General features: G+C 37.9%; 1 protein-coding gene across 6 annotated transcripts in view; it reads left to right on the top strand.

The window, feature by feature from the left end:
• The window catches only part of NTNG1 (netrin G1), a 334,602-nt gene that overhangs the window by 268,869 nt on the left and 41,405 nt on the right, over positions 1-24,328 (top strand). For 2 of the 6 annotated variants that reach the window (XM_027058458.2, XM_053214551.1), the window contains exon 6: positions 20,578-20,712. The exons of 1 other annotated variant lie outside the window; for it this stretch is intronic. In XM_027058458.2, coding sequence (XP_026914259.1) covers positions 20,578-20,712 — 135 coding nt within the window. Of the gene's footprint in view, positions 1-4,730; positions 4,797-7,126; positions 7,187-14,963; positions 15,132-20,577; positions 20,713-24,328 lie in introns of all 6 variants that reach the window. 3 more of the 6 variants (XM_027058454.2, XM_027058459.2, XM_027058460.2) reach the window with 3 other exon arrangements.

The following is a 24,328-nucleotide window of genomic DNA, read 5'->3' on the forward strand; positions in this document are numbered from 1 at the left end:
TCTACCCTGATATTAGAACTCACCTTCTCATTTGATGAAGCTACTAAAGTATGAAATTCTATGTGGTGCACCATTCTAGAAAAAGATGGGAAATCATGGTCACAATTTACTCTGTTTTTAAAGGGTGCCCACAAAGTGAGTTGAAAGTTGCCTATAGTTCATGCAAACTGAGTGCTATGGATGATAGAGGACAACTTAATATTCTAAAACAACCCTACCTCTAAAGCTTTCTTGATGTGAATAACATATTTTCAGCCTTCTGCTTCAAGCTTGTTTTCCAGTTTGACAAATTATGGCGTCAGCAATAGATGGTCAATTTCAGCCATTCCAACATAGTCCCCTCCAATGTATAGTGCAGAGTTTTCCTTGGGGCACAGAGGAGAAAAATTTTCCTCCAAAGTTTCACTCTTGTAACTAGAATCTCATTTTTTCTGATTCATGAAAGTGAGTTTCAAGTGCCACAACCAAACTGTTTTCTGAATTCTCTCCCTGATGAAAAGCAGAATTCAGATGACATATATATTTGATTCATAGTCTAAACTGATGTGCCCCCAAATTGAAAGAAATTTGAAAGTTAACATTATATATTTAACTATTAATATTAAAAATCAAATCTTTTTCACAGTATCCCAAACTATTTCCATTGCTTTCTGAACAATAGTATTAATCAATAGAGACCCTAAAACTGGCATAAAGTAAACTACATCTTAAGTGAGCTTTTTTACCTATCAGTACCACTCACTTTGGGAATAATTAAGATTGCAAAAAATAGGGGGAGCACATTATTTTCTCTAATTCAATTCAGCAAGAACTGTTAATACTACAGTAATCTGATTTTTGTCACAGTAGCAACCACAAATGGTATCATAAGGGCTAACATTTTTTAAATGCTCATTACAATATCGAGCAAGTATTAACTCACTGAGTCTTGAAAACAACCAGCAGATAGTGTCATCATCCCCAACTTACAGATGAGAAAGACAAAGAAAGTTTCCTTTTTTTTTTTTTTTTTTTTTTTTGATCAAGAAAGAGACAAGTTCCTTGTCCAAGTGGTAGAGCTGGGATTTTAATCCAGCCCAAGCTCTACTTACCTGCACCATATCTCAAAAAATTTTCCCCAAATAGTTATTTTCTAAGCTTCCCATAGATGCACTTTGAAAATTCAACAATGAGAGTAATTGGATCTGATTGACATTCCAGATATTTTTGTTTTTTGTAAGGGGACAGCTGTGGAGTATGTGATTATGGTCTCTATACTCCTAGAGCCAGTCTTTGGAATCTAGTCAAGGAGATTATCAAAATGAGTCCAGTCCATTTTCCCAGATGTATTGTGCCAGCATCCTTAAGAAATAGGGATTTCCACAGAAGGCTATTCTTGAATGACTAGCCATCTACAACCCCACTGGACACATGGAGGGAATCCCTCCCCTCACCCCAATAATAATTTCTCAACTCCAGTTTGGGTTTCACTATGACAGTCGAAAGGTCCACTGTCAAAACATGCAGCAATAATTTTCCCTTCCCTCTTAGTCCTCTAGAGTCTTCAAAGAGCGTGTACCTCATCCCAATAGGCCTCATCCTCCCATGAACTTGAGTGGGGGCCCTGCTAGACCATTGGAGAACTCCTAGAGGGATGGAAATTAACACCTAAGGGAAACCTTAGAGATCTTTTAGTCCAGCACCTTTATTTATAAGGAAATGGAAGTCCAGAGAAATTAACAGCCAGGCAATTCCTTGGTAGCAGTACTGGGACCAAACCTGATTCTTCTGACTCACGGTGACCTTTGCCCTGCAACAAGCCACCACTTTAAGACCTTCATGTTGGCCCAAAGATATACCTTAGTTAATCTGTGAAAAAGTGAAATTAATAAATTCTGCCTCAGGTCACCCAAAGAGGCAATACAATAGTTTTAATGCAATATGTATATATATATATATATTTTTTTTTTTTTTTCTATTTTCAATTTCCACCTACTCAAAACAAGTGGCCCCCTGGCTAAAAATTATCAGAAGCTACATGTTATGCAAAGATTTTTCATTAGAATTGGCTATAATAACATAGAATTTGTTTCAATTATACTATTAAAATCATCTTCAATGTGCCTAATTTACTCCTGGGAATTAAACATTTGTTAGTAATATTGATTAAATATTTATTTGAGCCAGGATCTTAGAGTAAATGGAGAGTAAATGGAGAGTAACTGCCTAATTTTGTTTTCTTACTTAGCCTTGCAATTATAAGACAAAATCAAATTTTTAAAAAATAAGATGAGATATTAAATTAAAAACTCCTGGGGACCAAATATTGAACATGCATGCACAAACAGTAACATGCTGTAGGAGTCTGGGGGGAGGGAGGGTACAAATTTCAGTGCCTTTTTTTTCAGGACATTTTTCCTTCCAAGGGAAAAACAGCACATAAAATTTTGTCCCATCAGAGATATGTGTAGATTAGATTGGGATTTCCAATGGGATCACTGCTGGTGGTTCTGAGCTTTGAGTGTTCAGGAAAGTTAGGCATCCCACATAATGGAACTTCTGGGGGTGGCAGGGGGTGGGGGGAATGTCTAATTACATTCCCAGGCAAATACAAGGGCTACCTTCTCCCCTTCCCCCCAAGAAACCATCTGAAGTACACAATACAGAAGAAAGTTACACTCCAGATACGGATCAGATTGTGACTGGGCTGTCTACCTCGATAATTCCATACAGTCAGGTAGTTAACGATTCAAAAGTAGAATGCCCTATGTTAACTTTTTATATATTTTATACATTCCTTAACATGGAACCTCAGAATCCTAGGGAGAAAAATTATAAAACACTAGGAAAAGAGTATGCTAAAAACAGGCATAAACAAATATTTAATAGAATATGGGATACAGTTTAATTTATGAAGCTAATTTTCAAAACTCACTTTTAAATTGATTTAGTATAAATGCCGGTCTTTACTTAAATTTCTTGGCAGAGCTTATTAACCAAACAATCATATTGCTTAATTTCATCAAGTCACTAAATACCTAACATCAAATTTACAAACAGCAGCCCCACTATGACCTGTATTTGCCTCTCCTATAAGAAAAATATGGAGAGAACCATTTCAACAAACTAAAATATTCTTAATTTGAAGCTAATAATGTGAAGGAATATATTTTCTATATAAACCCACAATTTTTTTCCAAGTAATTTCTAGAAATCATATTCATTCCCTCAAAATGCAAATTTATAGTTTTTCAGAGGTAATGAGCACTGTTTAAGTGGCCTTGTTCTGTTAATTCAACATCTACCCAGCACCAAAATGCTCAGGTGAAAAGCAACATTAGTTGCCTACTTTGCCTATACATGTTACTAAGTATCTATATATTTAGTAACAGTTGGGTACAAATGTGGAAAATATTATTAAACTTTTTTCATTCTGCAGTTTTGACAGAGTAATATCAATATTAAGATTTCATCTGCCTTTGTGTACACACACACACACAGTAGATCAGCTTTTCTAACAAATATTAAAATACCAAAGTTATAGCGAAAGTACCATGTCTTACAAGAATGTTACTTGCTATAATCTAATTATGGAGGAAACAATCTGATAATACCTGTTTACAGTGGCCTAGCCACTTGATATCAATTATTCAATTATTAGATATTTACTGAGGCCTCCTGCAAGGCTTTGCCCTTCCTCAAAGAGATCCAATCTAATTACAGAGACGAGAAATAGACCTATGAAATTTAAATTAACAATATTAAAACTCATGCCTTATCCCCATATCAATGAGAAATCAGGAGCACAGACAGTAACATGCTATAGGAGTTTGGAGGTGAGAGCACTTTTTGTGGACTTGGGTAGTCCCAAAGGACCACACAGAATGTGTAGTTTTGAGATGATCTGAATGGGTGGTAGATTGGAGTCCTAAAATGCCTGCTTTAATAGTTATGCACCTTAGCAAAAATAATTTTAAAGCATCCAATCCTAAACCTAGATGTTCTGCTTTCCCAGAGTCTTTTTTTCTTTTTTTAAATATGTATATACTGGTGAATCTAAGAAAGAAAGAACATCAGTTCTCAAGGTAACAATGCTTATAATTACCTCTGGATTGGAGCCAAAAACTCTAGAAACATAGGTTGAAGTAAAAAAAAAAAAAATCATGAAGACATATACACATCCGTACATACAAACCTTAGCTATACTAAGAAGCCAGAAATCACCAGTATTCCCTTTCTTTCTCTGAGAAATGGCATAAATAAAAATAGGAAATAAATCCACTTCTTTGCAGAGATAATGGCTCACACTTAAAACATACCCCAAAGAATCTCTCATGAAAGACTAATGCAACCAGTTCATATCTGTAAATATAAATTTCAGAGAATGGAATCCTCCAGTGAGAAATTATTTCTTTCACGTTATCTTCTAGTTTCAGGCACCAGCTTTATATAACAGTTTGAAATGCCGAAGTCCCTATTTGGTTATTTGTAAGAACACTCTAGTTTATTGCAAAAGTAAATGTATATAGCTTTGTTAGCGAAGGGGCTATCTATTTAATGTCCATTCAATGTTTTGGGAATCATCAATTGCTTGCTCTTGTTTGGTGCGGGAGTCATGTTTTGTTGAGTGCATCACAGCCAAGTTAAAGAGCAGATGTGTGGTTTGTGTCTTTGTCCATATAAGTTTCTGTTTAGACCAAATGACATTATAGCTGAAAATAACATACCCTGATTTTTCCTGATGCATGCAGATCTTCCAAAGTTTAATAGGATATGGCCGAATATTTCTTCCCTTGAGGTTTCTAACCCAAAACAAGGTAGGAGCATGTAAAATTCCTAGCAATATAAAACCCCACATGTTTAGGGGGAAAATCCCATATACTATTTTTCAGCACTGGATAACAGCATTATTGTGAATGCCATGTCTTTGAAAGAATCCTGATTCAAATATTATTTCTAATATGAAGAGTGCCCTGGAAATATTAGAGTGAAAGATATAGGGGAAAATTAGATGGCATAGAAGTTACAAGCACTTCATCAAATTTAGGTTGAATGTCTCTCCCAAGAGAAGCCTAGAGTTTTGCTGCCATCACAGTTTGGAATATAAATAATAAGCCTTAAAAACTTCTGAGTGCTGCAGGTGTCCTTCCAATGTCTCCCTTTTGCTCCTCTTAACGAAACTGACTAGTACGTCAGTTGTGTTGAAGGTGGGGGGAAAAATACATAAAGGCAGTATTGCAACCCCTAACAGACTTGTTTTCTTTTACTGTTTCTCCATATTGACTGGCAGAAATTTGAATCTCTCTCTCTCTCTGTGTATCTCTCTCTCTCTCTCTCTCTCTCTCTCTCTCTCTCTTTCTCTTCCACATCACAGTATATTTTCTCTGTTGGGGCTTCCCCTTTTAATCCTTTACAAATTAACAATTATTTCTAGCAGCATTAAGAACAACCTGCTCTCTGTCTTTAGAGCAGTAATTATTTTCTGACTTGTAACCTCAAAAATAAGAAAATAAATAAAAGAGAGAGACTGACAGCAGTGTGATTACACAGGAAGAAATAGAACTTTTAAAAACTGGGCAATAAAATTCATAAGAGGCAGTGCAATGTTAAATTCACATTAACATCTAGCCTATAGATATATATAGACATGTATAAATAGGAGTTTATTTTAATAGAAAATTGTATTCTTTTGCCTTCTTTCTTCTCAAAAAAAAGGACATTTTTGGCTTCCACCTTCTTTCATTACATACAGGATGTTCCTTTTAAACTCTAATGAATACAGATGGAGGAGGAAATGAGCGAAAGGAGGAACCAGGAAATAGCTGCTAAGCAAACAAAATACATTAGCAATTTGTTGGGGAGTCAAATTGGAAGGGCTGCATTTTCAGTCCTTGATCAGGGTGATGAAATCGAGAATGTCCTAGATACATATATTAGTAGCAAATAGAATTATCTTAATCATCTGCTCCAAATGAATTTTTTCAACTTTCTGCATACATATGTGGAAGAAGAAATAGAGCTCAAGCTCACCCCTATTAGTATAATTCTGTGAGGATTTGGGGGAGGTTTAGTGGCTTTATTCCTTGGCAGGTTCAATGAGAGCATCTTCAGTGAAATGTCACTCAGTATTTCCCATTGAATTTCAGAGTTCAACAAATTATACAAGACAGGATCTAAGACTTAACACTTCTCCACAGTGAGTTTTGAGATGAACAAGATTATGCATTGTTCAAAACCTGAAACACACCTGCTTAATTATTTTGCTGTGTTTTCTGTCAGTGTCACTGCACAGAAAACTTTCAGAAATACCTTCAGCTAATACCAGGTGCAGTTTTTTTAGAACGTGGGTAATGAGTTCAAATGAATTTATTTGAGAAGCGGCGCACAGGATAAAGTGCTTAAACTTGAAATTTTAGCTCAAGGGGCACTTTCTAACAGAGGCCAGTTTTGTGCAGCCATAATTTATCTTGTCAACATCTGCAAAGAACGTCAGGCTCTATCTGCTTTTGCTGTTTTCGCAAGCAACTCGTCATGAATAATCGGAAAAGAAATGGCAGACAGCATACAGAGCAATCTCTGCCATTAACAAACTGATATGACCACAAAGGTAATAAATATTGAGAAGGAGACTACATTTTTCAAAGGTAGACAGATTCAAGGTGACTCTGAGACTAAGGTCCATATGGTTGGCCACTGAGATTATGTTCCGTGAGGTCTAATCAGTTCAACAAAAATAATCTAACTGGCTGAGGCACAGACAAGCTTTTGGTTACACAGAGAAAATGACAGTGAATTGAGGCAATGATTGCTAATTATCTCAGCACAACTACTATTTTAAGAGAAGGTCAATAGGGGATCCTAATATCCATAATGTTACCAGAATAATCCTTGCATAACTGGACTCTTAAATGGTAATTCTCTTTGCCTCTGAAAATAAAGCTTCTAAACTTTATTACTGACAATGTAAAACCATTTTCAGCCAAATACAAGACTTCCTTTGGGACTGAAACCATCTCCCAGAAACAACAGATACAAATAGTCTCTTCATTTAGGGCTACCTTTTCAAGTGGGTTGATGATAAGTTACTACAGTTTGAACGTTTCACTATTGTTTCTAATGTTCTGTTCATTCTTTTAAACCTATCCAGTTGCTCCCAAATTAGCTTTGTCAACAGTTTCTTCTGTTCAAGTTGCAAACCACAAGAGAGGTAGGAATTCTTGGATTCATACAGTGATTTCATGGTGTTATGTGTTGTGAAACATTGCACTGTATGAATCTGGAATATCTGTGAAGTGTACCCATCAGCTTATCGGTGAGGCATGTTGACTGATACCAATCAATGCATCAAATAGTACTGAAAATGTCATCTGTAAGAGACAAAAAACTTCACTCAGAAATTTCACTGCTGCAAATTAAAATTGCTGCAACATTTGTTTTCTGAAAGATTAACATGTGAATAAACATTCAAACAGCTTAGGATCCTGTTTAGAACATGAATGTTAGAGTATTAACATTGTTGCTCATTGGCATTGAAAATAAGGAAACCCACTTACAGTGAGTTTCAAGGATGCTTTTCATGAGAACAGAATGGCAGTTTCCGTGTTTTGTGCCCATTTGACTTTTGGACAAACGAAATAGCTTATATTTTCTATTTCCATTGTTTGAAATGAAATTGAATGAATACCAGTGAAGATCTACACTGGGTTTAGCATTGATTATGACCTGAAAATAATAATTACATTACTTACTTTAAATGCAAGCAAGCAGTATCTCATCTGTGACTCATGAATAGTCCATTCCAGCTAGCATCTGTCATTCACAGAATGAAGATTTTTCAGGAAACATAAAGACTTCTGTTTTTATTTTACCATTTTCCTTTAAATGTCTTCTGTGACAGGTGTGTCTTGTTTTCCACCCTTGACTGTTGGGCTTATGTCATGTTTTTGGTTTGTGGGTTTTTTTTTTTGTTCTTTGTTTTTTCATGAAACACCTCTTATAAAGAAATGTGTTTATTAACAAAGTCAAAATTCAGTTTGACCCACTTGATGAAAATGACCGTAATAGCTTATTTATTCCTTATTGAATAGAGTCAGATCATTTTCCAGATTTTAATTAATGTTGAGTTGGTCCTTCTGTGACGTAAAGAGAAAAAGATGAAACTGGTCCAAAGATGGGAAAAGGGAAATGGATAGTATTCATACCATGTCTTAAAGTTTCCTCACAACGTGCTTTTTACATATCAAACATTAATGGTGCCCTTTTGAGGGGAATACAAATGTATTTGAATTTGGGGGAACTAAGTTCTTTGGAACAGACCGGCCACAGCGTCATAGGGTATCAACCCTATCTGGGCAAGTGTGCCCATCTTAAGGCCACAGGGGGAAGATCTTTCTTTATCTCCAAAATGCAAATCCACACAAAGAAACCAAGGAAGTGGAGGAAACAGAGAAGCATTAGGGACTTTCATAGATTTCATTTCTCTTATGTCCCGTCAAGTACACTGGAAATACAAGGGGCCTCTTGACCTGGAATTTCACCCTGCATCATTGAATCTCCAGTTTCCTGGGGTCATAGCACTAATGAGGTTCAAACACATCTCCAGAGGCAGGAAGAAGCCACCTAATGACTTATCATTTAAAAAAATCCATATCGTCATCAAATGATGTATGTAGCTTCAAAAGCTACATAAGGTTGCAAAATAGGGGAGAGGTGGGGTAAGGACCAGCAAAATGCTACAGCCACTTCACTGCCACCCCTGGAGGAGGCCCCTCAGAGGCATGGTGACTCTATTAATGTAGTGAGAGGAAAATACTTTTTGAGAGTTCTCATTCCTTTACTTTCTATCTAAACTCTTTTCCCCAAATCTGGTTTGTTTCTTTTTTAATGAATTTTCATCAGCTTTCCTAATTTGGCCAAAAAAAAAAATGACCTGTGCCATATTCAGAGGACTTGATCTTATATTTACATAGGCCATGTAACATATGATGCAAGGCAACATCGCAAACAGTAAGAAAGAAGACACCCAGGGGAAGTTTAACCCCTCCTATTCTAACGTTCTTCTTCTTCCATTCTCTTTCTCTCCAACCTCTTGCTTCTGGCAACGCCTCCTTGCCCAGCCCTTCTCCAGCCAGTGTCAGTCAGAAAGAACCTTTACTTAAGAGGGTTGGGTCGTTCCTGATCTAGGCCAACCACTCCTTCTAAAATACTCCTTCTAAAGTATCCCTAGCTTTAATTGGTCTTAACTAGCCAATTGCTAAGTATCGTAGTATCTTATCATAACTGTTTCATATGAGCTCATCTATTCATATGGGGGATTTTACCCCCCAGGGGACTTTTGGTTGTCACGACTCGGGGGTTGCTACTGCATCCAGTAGGTAGAGGCCAGGGATGCTTCTAAATAGCCTACAACATATAGGAAAACAAAGAATTATTTGGCCCAACGTGGAAATAGTGCCAAGGCTGAGAAACCACCCTAGACTCTGCAGGACTGGCTCATGTTGTTCCCTGGTATGAGGTGATTCTCAGGAAATATGTACTGCCAGCGGTTCCTTGCACACCATGGCCATGTGTTCTAGATGACCCCACTAGCTCGTCTACACAGCAGCAATGAAAAATCATCTACAGTGTAATCTGAGATTGAAAAACTACGTAAAACCATAGAAGTTTTTACAAGTCTCCTTTTTTTCTTCCCAAAATGATCTGCATAGACGGGTAGACAACCCTCAGCTAAAATAATCAGTAACTCAGTTACACCTTGTTGGTGTGGCTGTTGTTTTTCTAAACTCTTGGGTATATGGGATGTAGCCAGACTCTGATGGAATTCAAATGGGGGAGGCATGAGTTTAAGCATAACTTTCCTCTTGTGTCTGCCTGTGTTTTGCAAAAAATGGCACCTTTAGAATCGTCACATATTCACAGATACGTTCATTTGACAATGTTCGTTGAGTGCCTAGCATGTGACAGATGTTTTGAGTTCTCTGGTTACATCTGTAAACATAACACAGTCCACACTCGTGTATTTATACTCAGAGTATGGGGGAAAAATTATTCTAAATATACTTTCCAGATACTATAAATTCTACAAAAAATTAAGTAGGATTAGGAAATTGAGGATTAGTATGTTTAGGCATTGCTGTTATTTCCAATAGAGTGGTCACAAAATTTTCTTTGAGCAGAAACCTAAGCACAAAGTGAGGAAGCAAGTCACAGGGATGTCTAGGGGAAGAGGATTCTACACAGAGATAACAGCAAGAGCAAAGGCCCCAGGGAAGTCCCTGGCATGTTTGCAGAGCAACATGGAGGCTTTGTACAAGAGCAAGGAGGAAAGTGATTGCAGTGAGCCACCAGGGAGGCCAGGGGCCAGATCAATTGGGAATGAATGCATATAAGTTCTGTGTTTTATTCTGAATGGCATGGAAAGCCATTAGGATTATAAACAAAGGGATGTCATGACTGAATTTAAGTTTTGAAAGAGTCACTCTGGCTGCTGTGTGGAGAGGAGGTATCACTAGCATGGAAGCCAAGAGAGCAGTTTGGGGACAATCGCAATAATCCAAGGGCCTTTAACTCAAGGTGACAGAGTAAGAGGTGGTGAGATTAGAGTGTATTTTAAAAGCATAGCCAAGAATATCTGCTGATTGATTGGTTGTCAGGGATGAGGAAAAAAGACATGTCAAGAACAACATCAGGAATTTTGAGCTAAGCAATTGGAGGAATGGAGTTGCCATTTACTGAGATAGGGTGGGCTGCCTGGGTGAGTAGCAGGTTTGGGAAGGTTGACCTGAGAGCTCTGTTATGAACACGTTGAAGTTGAGATATCTAGTAAATGTCCAGGTGGAGACTAAGAATGCAGATGAGTATGTCAGTCTGGAGGAAGTCTCACTAACTGGGGAGTTGATCTAGGCTGAAACAACTATTTTGGAAAGGTCAGCATCTAGATGATGTGTAAAGTCCGGAGACTGGGTAAGGAGCCCTAGGCTCTAGGTTGAGCCTAAAGAGTATAGAGTTCCAAGAGCTAAGCCCTGAGTACCTGTGAGGAGAAAGGACCGAGAGGAAAAGAGAGGGAAAAACAATCATGGGTGGAGAAGAAGAAGAAGCAAGAGGAAGTGGTGACCCAGAAGTCCCCTGTTTTAGGAAGGGTTTCCTGGCAGCCCTAAAGGTCCCTTTGAGACTTATGGTTATAAACTTAACATGAGACTTGTTTCAAAATAGTTGGAGAAAAACTCCAGCCACATTTAGCTGCTGGGGTGTAGGCATGGAGAGATGGAGAGGTGGATTTTTTTTTTAAATGTTTATTTATTTTTGAGACAGAGAGAGACAGAGCATGAATGGGGGAGGGTCAGAGAGAGAGGGAGACACAGAATCCGAAGCAGGCTCCAGGCTCCAAGCTGCCAGCACAGAGCCCAACGCGGGGCTCGAACTCACGGACCGTGAGATCATGACCTAAGCCGAAGTCGGACGCTTAACCGACTGAGCCACCCAGGCGCCCGGAGAGGTGGATTTAAGCAGGATCAGGTTTTCCCAGGAGACTGATTGCGGTGGACACTCGGGGTCAAGGGAGATGAGAGTGCATGAAAGGAAGTCACTGTAAGGACGGACCATGGACTCCATACTTTGTAAGAAGGGAAAGGAGGACATGGCAGGTCAATGAGTTGAGAGATCAAAGAATTATTGAACGATTAGTATCATCCCTGCAGGGTCTTAATATGGTAATATAACTCAGACTACATCGTTAATAATCATTCAAGGATTCTGTGCCTGTGTGGAAAGACTAGTTCCTAAAGAGTGGTAGATTAACAGAATACTGAAAAATAATACAGCAGCCTAATAATTACATTTGAAATGCCTTGCGTTTATACACTGCTCTCATGTTTTTCAAATCATTTTCAAAGATCTTTTTGTCATTTTACATTCTCAAATATATCGTGGCCAGAGAAGACAGCTTTATTGAAGTCTCAGAAGAATCTTAGAAGTCTTAAAAGAATCAAGTTGCTACCCTGTTTCCTAGATTAAAAGATATTTAAATATCCACTTATCTTCTAAAATAAATTTATTAATATTGGGCATTTAGCTGGTATGGTTCTATATATAATTATACAACTTACATTATCTTCTCCTACCAAAATTAATAAATCGGTCTTCAAACAAGACCCAGAAACAAATAATGTCATTGTGGAAATGTATACTACTCATTGAATTCAGAGTAATAGTACATGATAGCATGACATTTGATGTGTCCATGGAGATTCATGGGCTGAATCTTGAAAGTGTTGAACTTGGATATCTATAGATACGTTTTATTTCTTGGATAAAACTTTGTCAGATAGAGCTCAGCATGTACTCTTGCCATTGCGCAGATCTTACAGAACCCTTCAAATACCCACAAAGGAAATGATTTATGAAACTTCTCTAGCCTTATTCTCTACACTTTCCCCAACTTCATACCTTTGCAGGTTCTATTTCCTTTTCACCTGAAATGCTCATCCCCTCTCCCCCAAACTTCTTTTTTCTAACAAACCCTACCTGCCCTCATGGAAGACCCATTGTTAAGTCCAGTGTTAAGGTAGTTTTTGCTAATTCCCCTCAAGTTAAATGACCTCCTCCTTAGATCACTTTGTGTCACTTTTGGCTTTCTTAGCACATGCTCTTTTGTTTTCTAGTTATTCTAACCATATGTTTGTCTTACCCACAAAACTAGTTTTTTGACAACAAGGGCTTCTTTGTAGCTCCAGCTTTTTTCAAAGCTGGATAAATTATATTAGGTGCACCAAGGGCCAGCCTGGGATGGGGAATATGAGAAACAACCACCAAGGAACGTCTTCCAGGAGGGAGAGCCAGAGGACAGGGCTGTTGATGCCCATTCCTCAGCAGTTCCAGGCAGCTCTGAAGAAGTCCTTAGGAAGCAATTAGATTTGGAACTTGGGTCTCCTTCCTGAAACCACTACTCTTGGGTGGCTCTAGGCCAGAAAGGTTTTCCCTGTTCCAAATCCTCAACCAAGAAAGGCTCTAGAGCCCTTTTAGGTTTCCTCGCAAGTCAGAATTGCCAGCATAAACAAGGTGTAACTCAGGGAGATATAGTGTATTGGAGTGATATGTTTGTTTTCTAAGAAAATTTAATTTGGTGATCTGTAATTCTATTATTTTTGTTGTTATTGTTTTCTTATTATTAATATGGCATGCCTTAACTACTGCATAGGCCTCCTTCCCACTCTGCTCTTCTCCCTCTGCTTCCTCCTGATCCCAGCCCCCAACATGCGCGCGCGCGCGTGCGCACACACACACACACACACACACACACACACACACACACACGACAGAGCTATCCTCCCCTAAAGGAACCAGCTTGTCTTCAGGAGCCTCCCCTTCTTCTTGCTTCCCTTTTGAGTATCTAGAATCCCCAAGGTGCTGACCCTAATCTTGGTATCTTTCACTAGTCACTACATCCAGTGTCCTCCTCTGCTTTGATCCACATTTTATTTTATTCTGTCAGGACCTTGACCCTCTGCTATAGCAATCAGCTCTGCACTAAATAAATCCACACCATTCCGATGAGTACCAGCATGTTTAAAAAAAATCCAGTCTCTCTTCCTTAATCTTCGTTATTCATTTTGACAGTGCTTATTCATTGTTACTCTGCTCATCAAATGCGATATTTCCAAAGTTTATCTAAGCCAAAAGAGTAACTCAGTCCCTTGCATAATGCCTGGCACATGGTAGATCAACCCAATAAAATATGGAATGAATGAATGAATGAATGAATGGGTTCAAGTAGTGGCTGTCTTTGGCTTCCTAGTGAGGTAAAATAAAGGTCAGACATTAAAAAGAGGAGTATTTTTGGATAAACTAAATAAAGGTTTTGCAGTATCACCGTTGACCTTCCTCATTAATATCCAGCTACACCTGCCCCCATATTTTGAGAAGACAAATTAGCTTCCCCACCTACTTACTTCTCCCGTCTTTTTTTTTATTTTTCTATCTGATTTGATGGCGATTGCTACTGGTAAAGGCTTTGTCTTTACCACTTTTTTGAAAAATGTTGAATTAGATGAACAACTTCTTGCTTTAGCTGAGATGCAACCAAGAGAAAATGTAATCACTCCCCATCCTTCCCCACCTGCTCTCCTTCTCTTTCCCCATCTCCTGTCTAGTTCTTCTCACCATCAGGACCTCAGCCTCAGAGGCATCTCCAACATTCTGGGAAAACAAAGAAAGGAAATCTGGGAGTACTGCATAATCACTAGTTGCCTAATCCTTCTTTTGTAGTGGACTCAGCTTGAAATTTGAATGAAAAGGAAATCTTCAGAGCACTTTTCCCATACAAATCATCTCTCTGTTTTTTGTATTTTCTCTCACACATAAACAAACATCATATTTGGCTTGATGAAAGGCTTACAAAGGCTGTCTTTCCTGTTAGCATTTGGAATAAAAATAGAGAATTGTTTAGTCCTCCAGATCCCTATTAAATTTGCCACAATTTCTGTGAAACCCTGACCGAGCTACTGTCTTAACATAAACGATAATGAGACTAAACAAAGGAGTCATGGGTGATGGCAGGCTCAGGCCCTAGATGCTCACATACTTCCCTCCCTTTTTTTAAGAGTGCAAATATGAAGAAAAAAATGGGGAAGTGATGTAAAGACAGTAAAGTTCTCAGTGTGCAAAAATTAGACTTTTGCATCAATGGCGACCGAGCCTTCCCAAATTTTAAAAGGTGTACACCTGCAAATGCTTCTGTTCATATTGTATGCCAAGAATTAACACTCTTCGGTCATGTTCTGAATGTCCAACCTTTCTATCCTGCTTGAAACAGATGCTACTTCCATGCCAGTCACAACCACCTGTGGTCGCCATGTGTCATGTTGCATCACATAGATGTAATGCCATTCTGTCATCTTTTCTCCACTCCTCATTTTATCCAAGCATGTAGTGTGCTATTACTCTGCTACTGTATACACTCTGTATACATTTCTGTTCTTCCTTGCAAGATTGTGAATGCTTCGGCCACTCCAATCGATGCAGTTATATCGATCTGCTAAATACAGTCATTTGCGTGAGCTGTAAACACAACACTAGAGGGCAGCACTGTGAGTTATGCAGGCTGGGCTACTTCAGAAATGCTTCTGCACAGCTGGACGATGAGAATGTGTGCATAGGTCAGTTCCATTATAATTTCAGCTATTGTTCTGTGCCTTTCGAGCTATGGGGAGCTATTCAAGGTGAAGAGGCTGTTAACTTGAACCACGGCTGAGCCAGAATGAACTTTCTCAATGGAGAAAACATCCTTGTGGTAGACTTAAAATTCTCTTGTGCCGGTTGAATTGGGGAATATATTCTGAATCCTTATGTTTTTGTTGCTTTAAATATGATGATCTGGAAATCTTGTTTAGAAGATGAAGAATTTTCTATCAATTATTCTTTCTTCCTTTTTTTTGCATGAAATCTTAAAACCTGGTAATATCAAACTGATCTTAAAGGCTTATGTTGTACATTCAACTTTTAAAATGAAAACTCATTATATGGGACTTAATTATAGATATGATAAATTAGGATAAACTCTTGCACATAACTGGTAATCAACAAACATTGATTGATTAAAAATATTGCCAATTGGAATTGAAAATCATTAGCAACTGGTAATATAGAAGTTTGCCTGACTTTTCCATCCATAGCAAGGAAATTCCATTTATTTAATTTTCCTAGCCCCCCAAAGCAGAAGCAATTTCTCAGAACTATTATAGGCAATGAATTCTCATAGCTTCCAAGGTAAATAAGGAAAAACTGGGTCCACAGGATTCCCTTGAGCACTATCCCCTACCTACCATGACTACTGCTCAGGTCAACTGGAGAAAGAACCTGTTTTCACAGACAAAAAATTTCTCCCACCTTTTGCACAGTGGAACCAGTCTTTAAGAAAGGGAGCTGATGGAAAAATAAGAAACAATAAATGGAATTTCACTTCATAATTTACTTTGAAGAAATGCATATATTTGAAATGGTCAAGGTACATGTGTGTCTGTTACCATACCAGTAGGTAAATGCATTGGCAACTAATTTTCAAAATAGAATTTTTCACATAAAGACTAATGTAAATTTTTTAAAAATGCAGAAAAATGACAGGTGGTTTTTTTCATCAAAAAAGAAATCTAATCTGCAATTCTGAGATCATTGTCTTCTGATTAGGTCATCAAGATCATATGGCTACTTGCCCAGAATCCCATAAACTAGGTCTACAAGTTGTTGTGAATTCAGTTAGACCAAGTTTACATAATACTGTTCATATCTACAGTATGTTCTATTTTTCCAAGTGCCTCCTTATTTATTATTTGTGAATTAGTGGAGAGATCACTGGACTTAGAGACCGGAGAGCTAGGTTCAAGTCCCATTTTGCTATTTAATAGCTGTATGTCTTAGGTAAGTCCTTTCAGAACTCCCAGTCAAACAAACTGGGATCATATGGAATGCCCAGGAAACACTTGGTAAACTGTGAACTGACTTGCAAATATGGTTTGTTTTTGTTTTTGTTTTGTTTTGTTTTGTTTTTACTTAATCCTCATTAACAAAACCAGGGGGGGTAAGTATTCCACTGATAATTTCCTCTATTTTCTAGTTGAGAAAAGTAAGGTGAAATGAACCAAATTATACAGCTTTAGCAAAGAGTTAGCTTCCTGACTTCAGAGCTTGAACATCTTCTCCCAGCTACCCTGACACAATTAGCAAAACTAAACTTGTCAGACTTCTTACGTAAACGGTATGCTTTTTGCATGACAGTAGCAATTCCACCATGAGTTTGTGAACAGTAGTTCAGTGGCCTTTATAACAATCGGGGTTACAAAGAGTTGAGGCTATTAATAACCCAAAAGACATGTAGCTGTCTGAATTTTGAATGCAGAGCTACACTTCACTGAATGTCATTTGTAAAAATATATAAATGTCATACTATAAATACAGAAACAGGAGAAAAGGTAAAATAAATAGGAACGCAGGAATAAAAATCATTTTCATAAAATACCTAAGATTAACATGTTTTACAGTGTTAATTTCATAGTATTTTAAACAAATCAGAGAAAAAGGCCTTAAAAGAAAAGATTTTATTCCATAAAATTTCTAATAGCAGGTAACTTAACAATATCCCAAAGTGTTTTACTCAGAGTATTCTTTGTTATAAGCTTTGGCCTTTTTCCAGCCCTAAAGTAATTTTATGAAGTATAAAATCTGCACTTACTATTTAATTTTAAGAGGTTTAGTCCTGTTGTAAATCTATTTCTGATTATCTACAAGCAGGAAGGCAGCCTGTTTAGCTTTTGTCTTTTGAATAACATCAACTAGTGATGAAATATGAAAAAGCTGAATATACATTTCTTCTCCTGCCTAAAAAAATCAAGAGCATTTGTTATCTCCATTTCTAGACAGTTTGTTAGTTAAAATTATAAATCTTTGGGGAATTTTATTTTATTGAAGCAAACATGTTTCTATTCAGTATTTTATACTTTCCAAACCAAATAAATTGGTAAACCCAAAGATGAGAACTTTTAGGTACCATTAAAATTGGCTATAATATTCCCCCACATACCAAAATTCCTTAAATTGCTGCCTTTTTTCTAAGGCGTAAAATTGTTTGTAAAGAATGCATTGGAAAATGTAGCTAGCTGATATATGCTATAGTCTATCTTTTGTCTTTAGTCTATATATATGTACAATGAATCAATAACAATAAAAGCTATGTCCTATAAGAGCTACGGGTTCCACTTTCCCACTTGAAGAGCTGCCTACACACCAGGCTAAGACTGGAGTTTGCTCTCTGAGGGCCATTGGTAACCTGTGGCTCCCTATTGCCAAGGTTTGCCCTAAGGGAAAGCATGAACTTATTCACTCTTTTCCACAGTTAAGCTCCCCAAAGGGCTTGAGCCAGGACTGAGAATTAAATTGAAGAGCATACATCACAAATAATTGAGTTTAATACCTTTTTGTATAGAAAGCACTAATGAAAATGAATGGATATTTACCCAATTCACTTTCACAGAATTAAGCACCAATCTCAGAAAATTTGAACTTCATCTAAGTCTTCTCCAAATTTAAGGGGGAAAAGAGGCATTTTGCCATCTCTTCAACAAATGACAATGAAATCCACCACACTGGCTGTGAGGGAACAGGCCAAATCTCGACAAAATATAGACTGCATTGAAGTACATGTCGTAAACTATTTGCGTCATTTTATATTATGACAAATATAAAATGCAGGCTATTCCGTGTTGCCACAGTGGTTGCTGCTTATTGGTTACTGTGAATTTCCCCATTTTCATACAAATTCCAAGCACAGCCATGTCTCCAAAGATGCATGTAATTACCCTGTATTACGCAGCAATTACATGAAGATGACACCCTTGCATGCTTCTGTTTCATATAAACTCAAGCATTAAGCAGGAAGTTAGAGGATATGTGGTTCGTGACCTTGGGTAATCACTGCTAATAATCTCTGGTAACAAGCTTGACATCAGAATGAAACACAGGGTTCAGCATTTGCTACTAAACGTATCTCAAATTATGAAGTATTGTCTTTTTATTCCCCTTGAAACCCAAGATCAGGTAGTCAGAGGTACCTTCTATAGACAGGATACTTCTAATACCTATAAATCAATTGTACTGTAACTTTTTAATCAAACCTCCAAAGTATTTCATGTTATTTTTTAGCCTAACAGTCCTGCATATTCTTCCTGGTTTAATGTAATAAAATATAATACTCCAAGGCCATCACCAATATCTACCATTGACCATGGTATTCTTTAAAAAACTAAGTTATTTGTACATAAGGTGGTAAACCTCTCCTTGTCACTTATTTTCCCTACTGTTTGTATAACATAACACTTATAACCCTTCCTGTGACAATCACTGGTTTAGGTGTCCCATGTTTAAAAAAAAATTTGTTTACTTTCTTTGCATCTAAATCCTTATATTAATATAATTGCTATGGGCTAAATGACTAGACTGGTGTGTGGATTCCTGTTGGCTAGATATAACTCTACTCCCTGGTTTGCAAAATGCTGGTGACTCACTGTCAACTTATGAACTCGAAATAGTAAGAAACATTAAATGTTGAATAAGTATAAGCACAGACTTATAGTATAAATATGTACACAAAACATTTTAAAGCCATACAAAATTACTATTTAAAAAAAATCTTTTTAAACAACTCCCATGTACACACATTAAAATAGAAAATGATGACTTAAAATAAAACTCTAGTTATTAAATACAAACCAAGCCAGGCAAGGAGGGAACATTTTAGTTTATTTAGTTTTATTTTTACCTGCATATGTCACTATCACTATTAGTCTTATCAATGCTTATATCACCATAATGCAGAACTCAAAAATTGACTAACATGAAATAAATCATAATCGTAAGGTCTTCCACATTTTTCTGAAGACATTCTCCAGTTAATTCCTGTAGTAAAACCAGAACAAAATGTCCAGTCCTCTCTATAACGTTAAACCTTGAATCTCTGTTGCCAGTCTAAAACACTAAACTTGATGCTGTTAAGCTAAAGCTCTCAGGGCTTCCGTTGGTTGGTTGGTTGGTTGGTTGGTTGGTTGGTTGGTTGGCTGGTATGATTTTACTTGTTTTTTAACCAGAAAACCTTTTAATAGGACCCTTTTAGTATAAAGGAAACTGAGAGACAGAGAGGCATAATGACTTGTCCAAGATTATACAGTGGGGTAACAAGGAAAGAAACTTTGGCCCCCAAGTCCCCAAAGCTGCAAACTAGCTGTTATTACCTTTCAAACTAAAGGAAACCTAAGGAATCCCCACTTCAGGTTCAGCCTTTCAGCTAAACAGAGTTTCAGAAGCAAAAGTATCCTGTATAAGAGTGTGTGAGGAATCCAGAAAACACTCTATTTACTCTTCATTGGACAAAGTTGTTTTGTCCTGCCAGGAGACATTATGATGAAATATATGTCTCAAATTATGCCTATGTTGAAATTTACTTGGGATTACAAAATTTATTTTTCTTTCATGATTGTTAATCTAGGCTGCATAAAAACCATACTAACATGCCTAGCAGATAGAGTATCTAAAAGCTCATACCAAACAGTATATATATAAATAAGTTAAAGTGCTTTCCCATATCATAAAGTAAAAATGCCTTTGAGTGAACAAAGTGCATTCATATTGCACTTTAAAAATGTTCAGCAGTTCTCAAATATTGAGTGTAACAGATAAGGCCATTTGAATAATTTAAAACAGATTTTACACTGATGGCATATTGATTTATCCTTGATATACAAACTTCTCATGGTGTTCATTAAACCATCTAAAAATGCCCTAACAAATGGAATCTCTATTATGATCTGTTAGCCATGAAGAGCATAATGTCTTATTTCCTGGGAAGTTTTCAGTTAATTTCCTCCCATATCATAAAAACAGCATCACAGAAGGCTGAGGAAATAAATAAAGGGGCCTGAGATAGCTGTATTTGCCAAAGCATTTCATTAGCGGACATCTTTCTTTAAGTAAGCGATGCATTTAAGTGACGCTCCTGTGTTGATAACCTATAAGCCATGCAGACTTGTCTCCAGCCTGTGTGTTGTCTTGTTTCTACAGAGTGTTATTGTAACCCTTTGGGCTCAGTCCATGATCGTTGTAATGGCTCAGGATTTTGTGAGTGTAAGACGGGAACGACAGGGCCTAAGTGTGATGAGTGTCTGCCGGGAAATTCCTGGCACTACGGCTGTCAACGTAAGTAACTCTGGGAGCTGCCCTCTGCCTGCTGCAGCATGGCTGATCTGCTTGTCCAGGCCGGTGTGTGCAGCTTCTCAGAGCAGAAAAAGACCCAAGCCACTGACAAGCTTTAAAAGCTACTTAAAGCCCCAGCCTATGTATAGGAGAGAGAGCAATCCATCAGCTGTCCAGCCAGCTTCTTTGAAGCCCATCTTCTTCTCCTCTGAATGCAGGAGCACCTTATATTGAAATATTGTACTCAGATCCATGTACCTGGCCAGGCCATAAATTAAGTGGCACAATAGGGACCCAGCGTGGAAATCCTCACCGCAAAATGAAGGGTGATGTGGATGTGGTTAATATATTTCTTGAACTGAAAGCTACCTCAAAGCTCCAGAGTTCATAAATTAAATGATATCTACATAACTTATTACCACCCCTGCTCTCACACCCATCACTGAATCTTAACCAGAAACCTAAGGGTAATAAATCTAAGGGATATTTAAATGCCAGGGTAAAATAATGAAAAAAATCAATATTGATTTTAAGCCTCTGAGGTTAGGCACCATGCAGTGAGACTTAGACAGATGCCATTTGGTTCAGCCTCATTTCTCTGAGGATTATCAGACCTTCTTAAAAGCTTGTCAGGCAGGTGGCATGTCGGTGTATTCGGGGAACAGAAATTTAAAAATCTGAGCAGAAGCTTCCTTCTGTCATTCATAACCTTTTCTGCTTTTTCATTATGCACTAACTTGTGAGTCTATCCATACACATTTAGCTTACTAATATTAAAGAGCCACCAGGCAAATCCTCGAGATCAGTGCAGTCCAATAGAAAATTGTGCAAGCCACATATGGAATTTTAAATGTTTTGTTACCCACATTGAAAAAGAAACTGAGTTTAACATCTTATTTTATTTAACCCAAATATCTCAAATAGTATCATTCAACATAAAATCAACATCAAAACTATTAAAGATATGTTTTTTCCATACTGTATTTGAAATCAAGTGTGTGTTTTATTCTTACAGAACATCTCAATTAGGACTGACCATATTGCAAGGCCTAATAGCCACATGTGTCTACCATATTGGACAGCACAGCTCTAGACATTTTTTGTTTGTTTGTTTTTCTGCCTTTTTGGGATTGTTTTGTTTTTGTTTTTGTTTTTGCTTACTTTTCACTTGAAAACAATGTCAGCATGCAGGAACTGTCTAAAGCTAAGTCCAGGGCCTTACAGAATATTTCACCAGCCACTCGTCGAATTTATACTTTTCTGTAAGCTACCCTTCTACATAATGTAAAGCCAAAGTGAAATTAACTGCCATCCTATTGTCATGGGCGGCAGAAAACTGTGGTGATAGTTTGAGAAATTTGCCATTGAGTATGCCAAGGTTAATATGGGATCAAGGAGCTGGAGGTGAGCATCTCCAGCCATGCTGGAGAGGAGCATTAGAAGACAAATAGTCAGAAGTCATGCAGCACACCTGCATGTGAGCTCTGCATAAGGCCATGGTTAAAAATCCTACATGCTATAGATTCCTAGAAGGCACCTTAGGGGTACGGATGACTTGGTGGATCCCAAGGACCATATGAGGAGCCAGGACTCAGCGGACAGTCATTGGTCCTGGAACATCTGGATGTGGAGGCCCAGAGAATGCCAGCAGCCAAAAGGAGAGAAGGAGGGACAGACAAAGGAAGGACCCAAAATAGGTCCAAGACTCAAGGCATAAGGCATAAGACTTTACAATTAAGACACACTTCTCTAAAAGAAAGATCCATGTAAATTTCCTGATGCAACAGGACCTGAGGAATGGGTTCCTGTAGTGTAATCAGAGAAAGACATTAGAGAGGAAAACTAATCTAGCCTTAGGGGAAATATATCCCAAAAAGGTCCTAACTTGATTTTTCTGTATTGATTATTGGAGTATTATAAACCGATATAATGTCATCAAATTTTCCCTTCTGGAAGTGGAAGACTGTATTACACGTGGCCCTACCACATAAAGGCTGTGCAATATAGAAAACTCTGTACCTCAGCTCCAGCATCTCACATCCTTGGTATGTATGGATAAATGAGATTATGGAAGCAAATGCTTTACCCTCTTGAGTATTTCTTGAGTACCTTCCATGAATTAGGCATTGAGGTAACAGTAGAGGCTACAAGGATGAAGAAAGATAGCTGCTGTGGATATATAGGCATGGAGTTCACAATCTGAGGTAAGAGGCTAACCTGCAACCCAATGATTATGAAAGAAGATAATCAGAACTAAGAAAGACCTATAGGTGTGCTTTTAGTGAAGCCCGGGTGGGAATTGTAAGGCTTCCCAAAGAAGTGACATTTGATTCAGTACTGAAGGATTAGTAGGAGCTTTACAGGAGGGAATTTCTTGAGCAAAAGTGAATGAGCTAACCCACTATGTTCCAGAAATACCAAGTAGTTTTGATGTGATGGGGGATGAGGTGTGTGTGTGTGTGTGTGTGTTTGTGTGTGCACGCGCATGCATGTGTGTATGTGTTGGGAGGGAGGGAAGATGTTGAAAAGGCAACCAGAGACCAGATCATATGGCTTCATGAACACTAAGCTGAGGAATTTCTTCTCACTGGGGAGGAGACAGACACGGAATCCATCATACAGTTTTAAGCAGAGGAATGAAGTTGTCAGATTTTGTTTTAGAAAGATTATTCTGGCTGCTCTGTAAAGGAAGGACTGGAACAGGATGAGATGGGATTTGTTCTATAAATTTAACATATTTCAAATACACCTTTGAGTATGCAATAGCTTTTTCTCACTCTGAAATATCTTTTCCTTCCCTCAGACCCACCCACATAGGGCTGATATTCTACATAAAAATATAGAAGTTCTGCTGTCAGTTGATAAATGGCTATGAGATGAGGATCCTTAAGCGCCTTCCCCACGATCTCTCAGACCACCCCCAAGATTCAGCAACTACTAGGATAATACCTGTCATAGTAAGGTGCCTCCAGCACCAGTACTATATAACAGATATCATTCTAATTAGTTGGTGATTATAGCTTGACAAATATTTTTCATATCACTCTGTGTCTGCACACACATGAATGTACTCAAAATAAGTCCCCCAAGTCAATTCTCTCTTTCTCTCTTCCCTCCACCCTCCTCCCCACCCTACCCCCCACACTTCTACTGAGATGAACCCATCCTTGAGTTAGCCACATTACCAGTGGCAGTAATTAACCTGACAACAAGAAACCAATGCCAAGAAGAAAGCAGTGGTAAATAGGGCTGGCAGTGGTGCTGGTAGCCATGAGCAGGGAGGAAGCAGACAAACTTAGGCTCTGGGTTTGAATTTCACCTCCACCTCCTACTACCTGCAAGACTTAGAGGAAATCACTTGGACTCTCTAAGCACAGTTTTTCATCTTAAAATGGGGGTATACTAGGACCTAACACATATGGTAATTGTGAAAATTCAAGGAAAGTAATGAATGTGGACTTTATGGTACATAGTAAGCACCCGATTATTATTATTTAATTCCAAGCACATGTTGATGTGTCAAAATGCTAGGCAAGAATCTGTGTTTAAAAGTTATTGTACAGTGATAGTGCAGAACATCAGCAAGCTGGGCCACTATTGAAATTCCAAACTGTGGACT

This window comes from Acinonyx jubatus, chromosome C1 (assembly GCF_027475565.1).
Source record: "Acinonyx jubatus isolate Ajub_Pintada_27869175 chromosome C1, VMU_Ajub_asm_v1.0, whole genome shotgun sequence".
NCBI classification, from domain to species: domain Eukaryota; kingdom Metazoa; phylum Chordata; class Mammalia; order Carnivora; family Felidae; genus Acinonyx; species Acinonyx jubatus.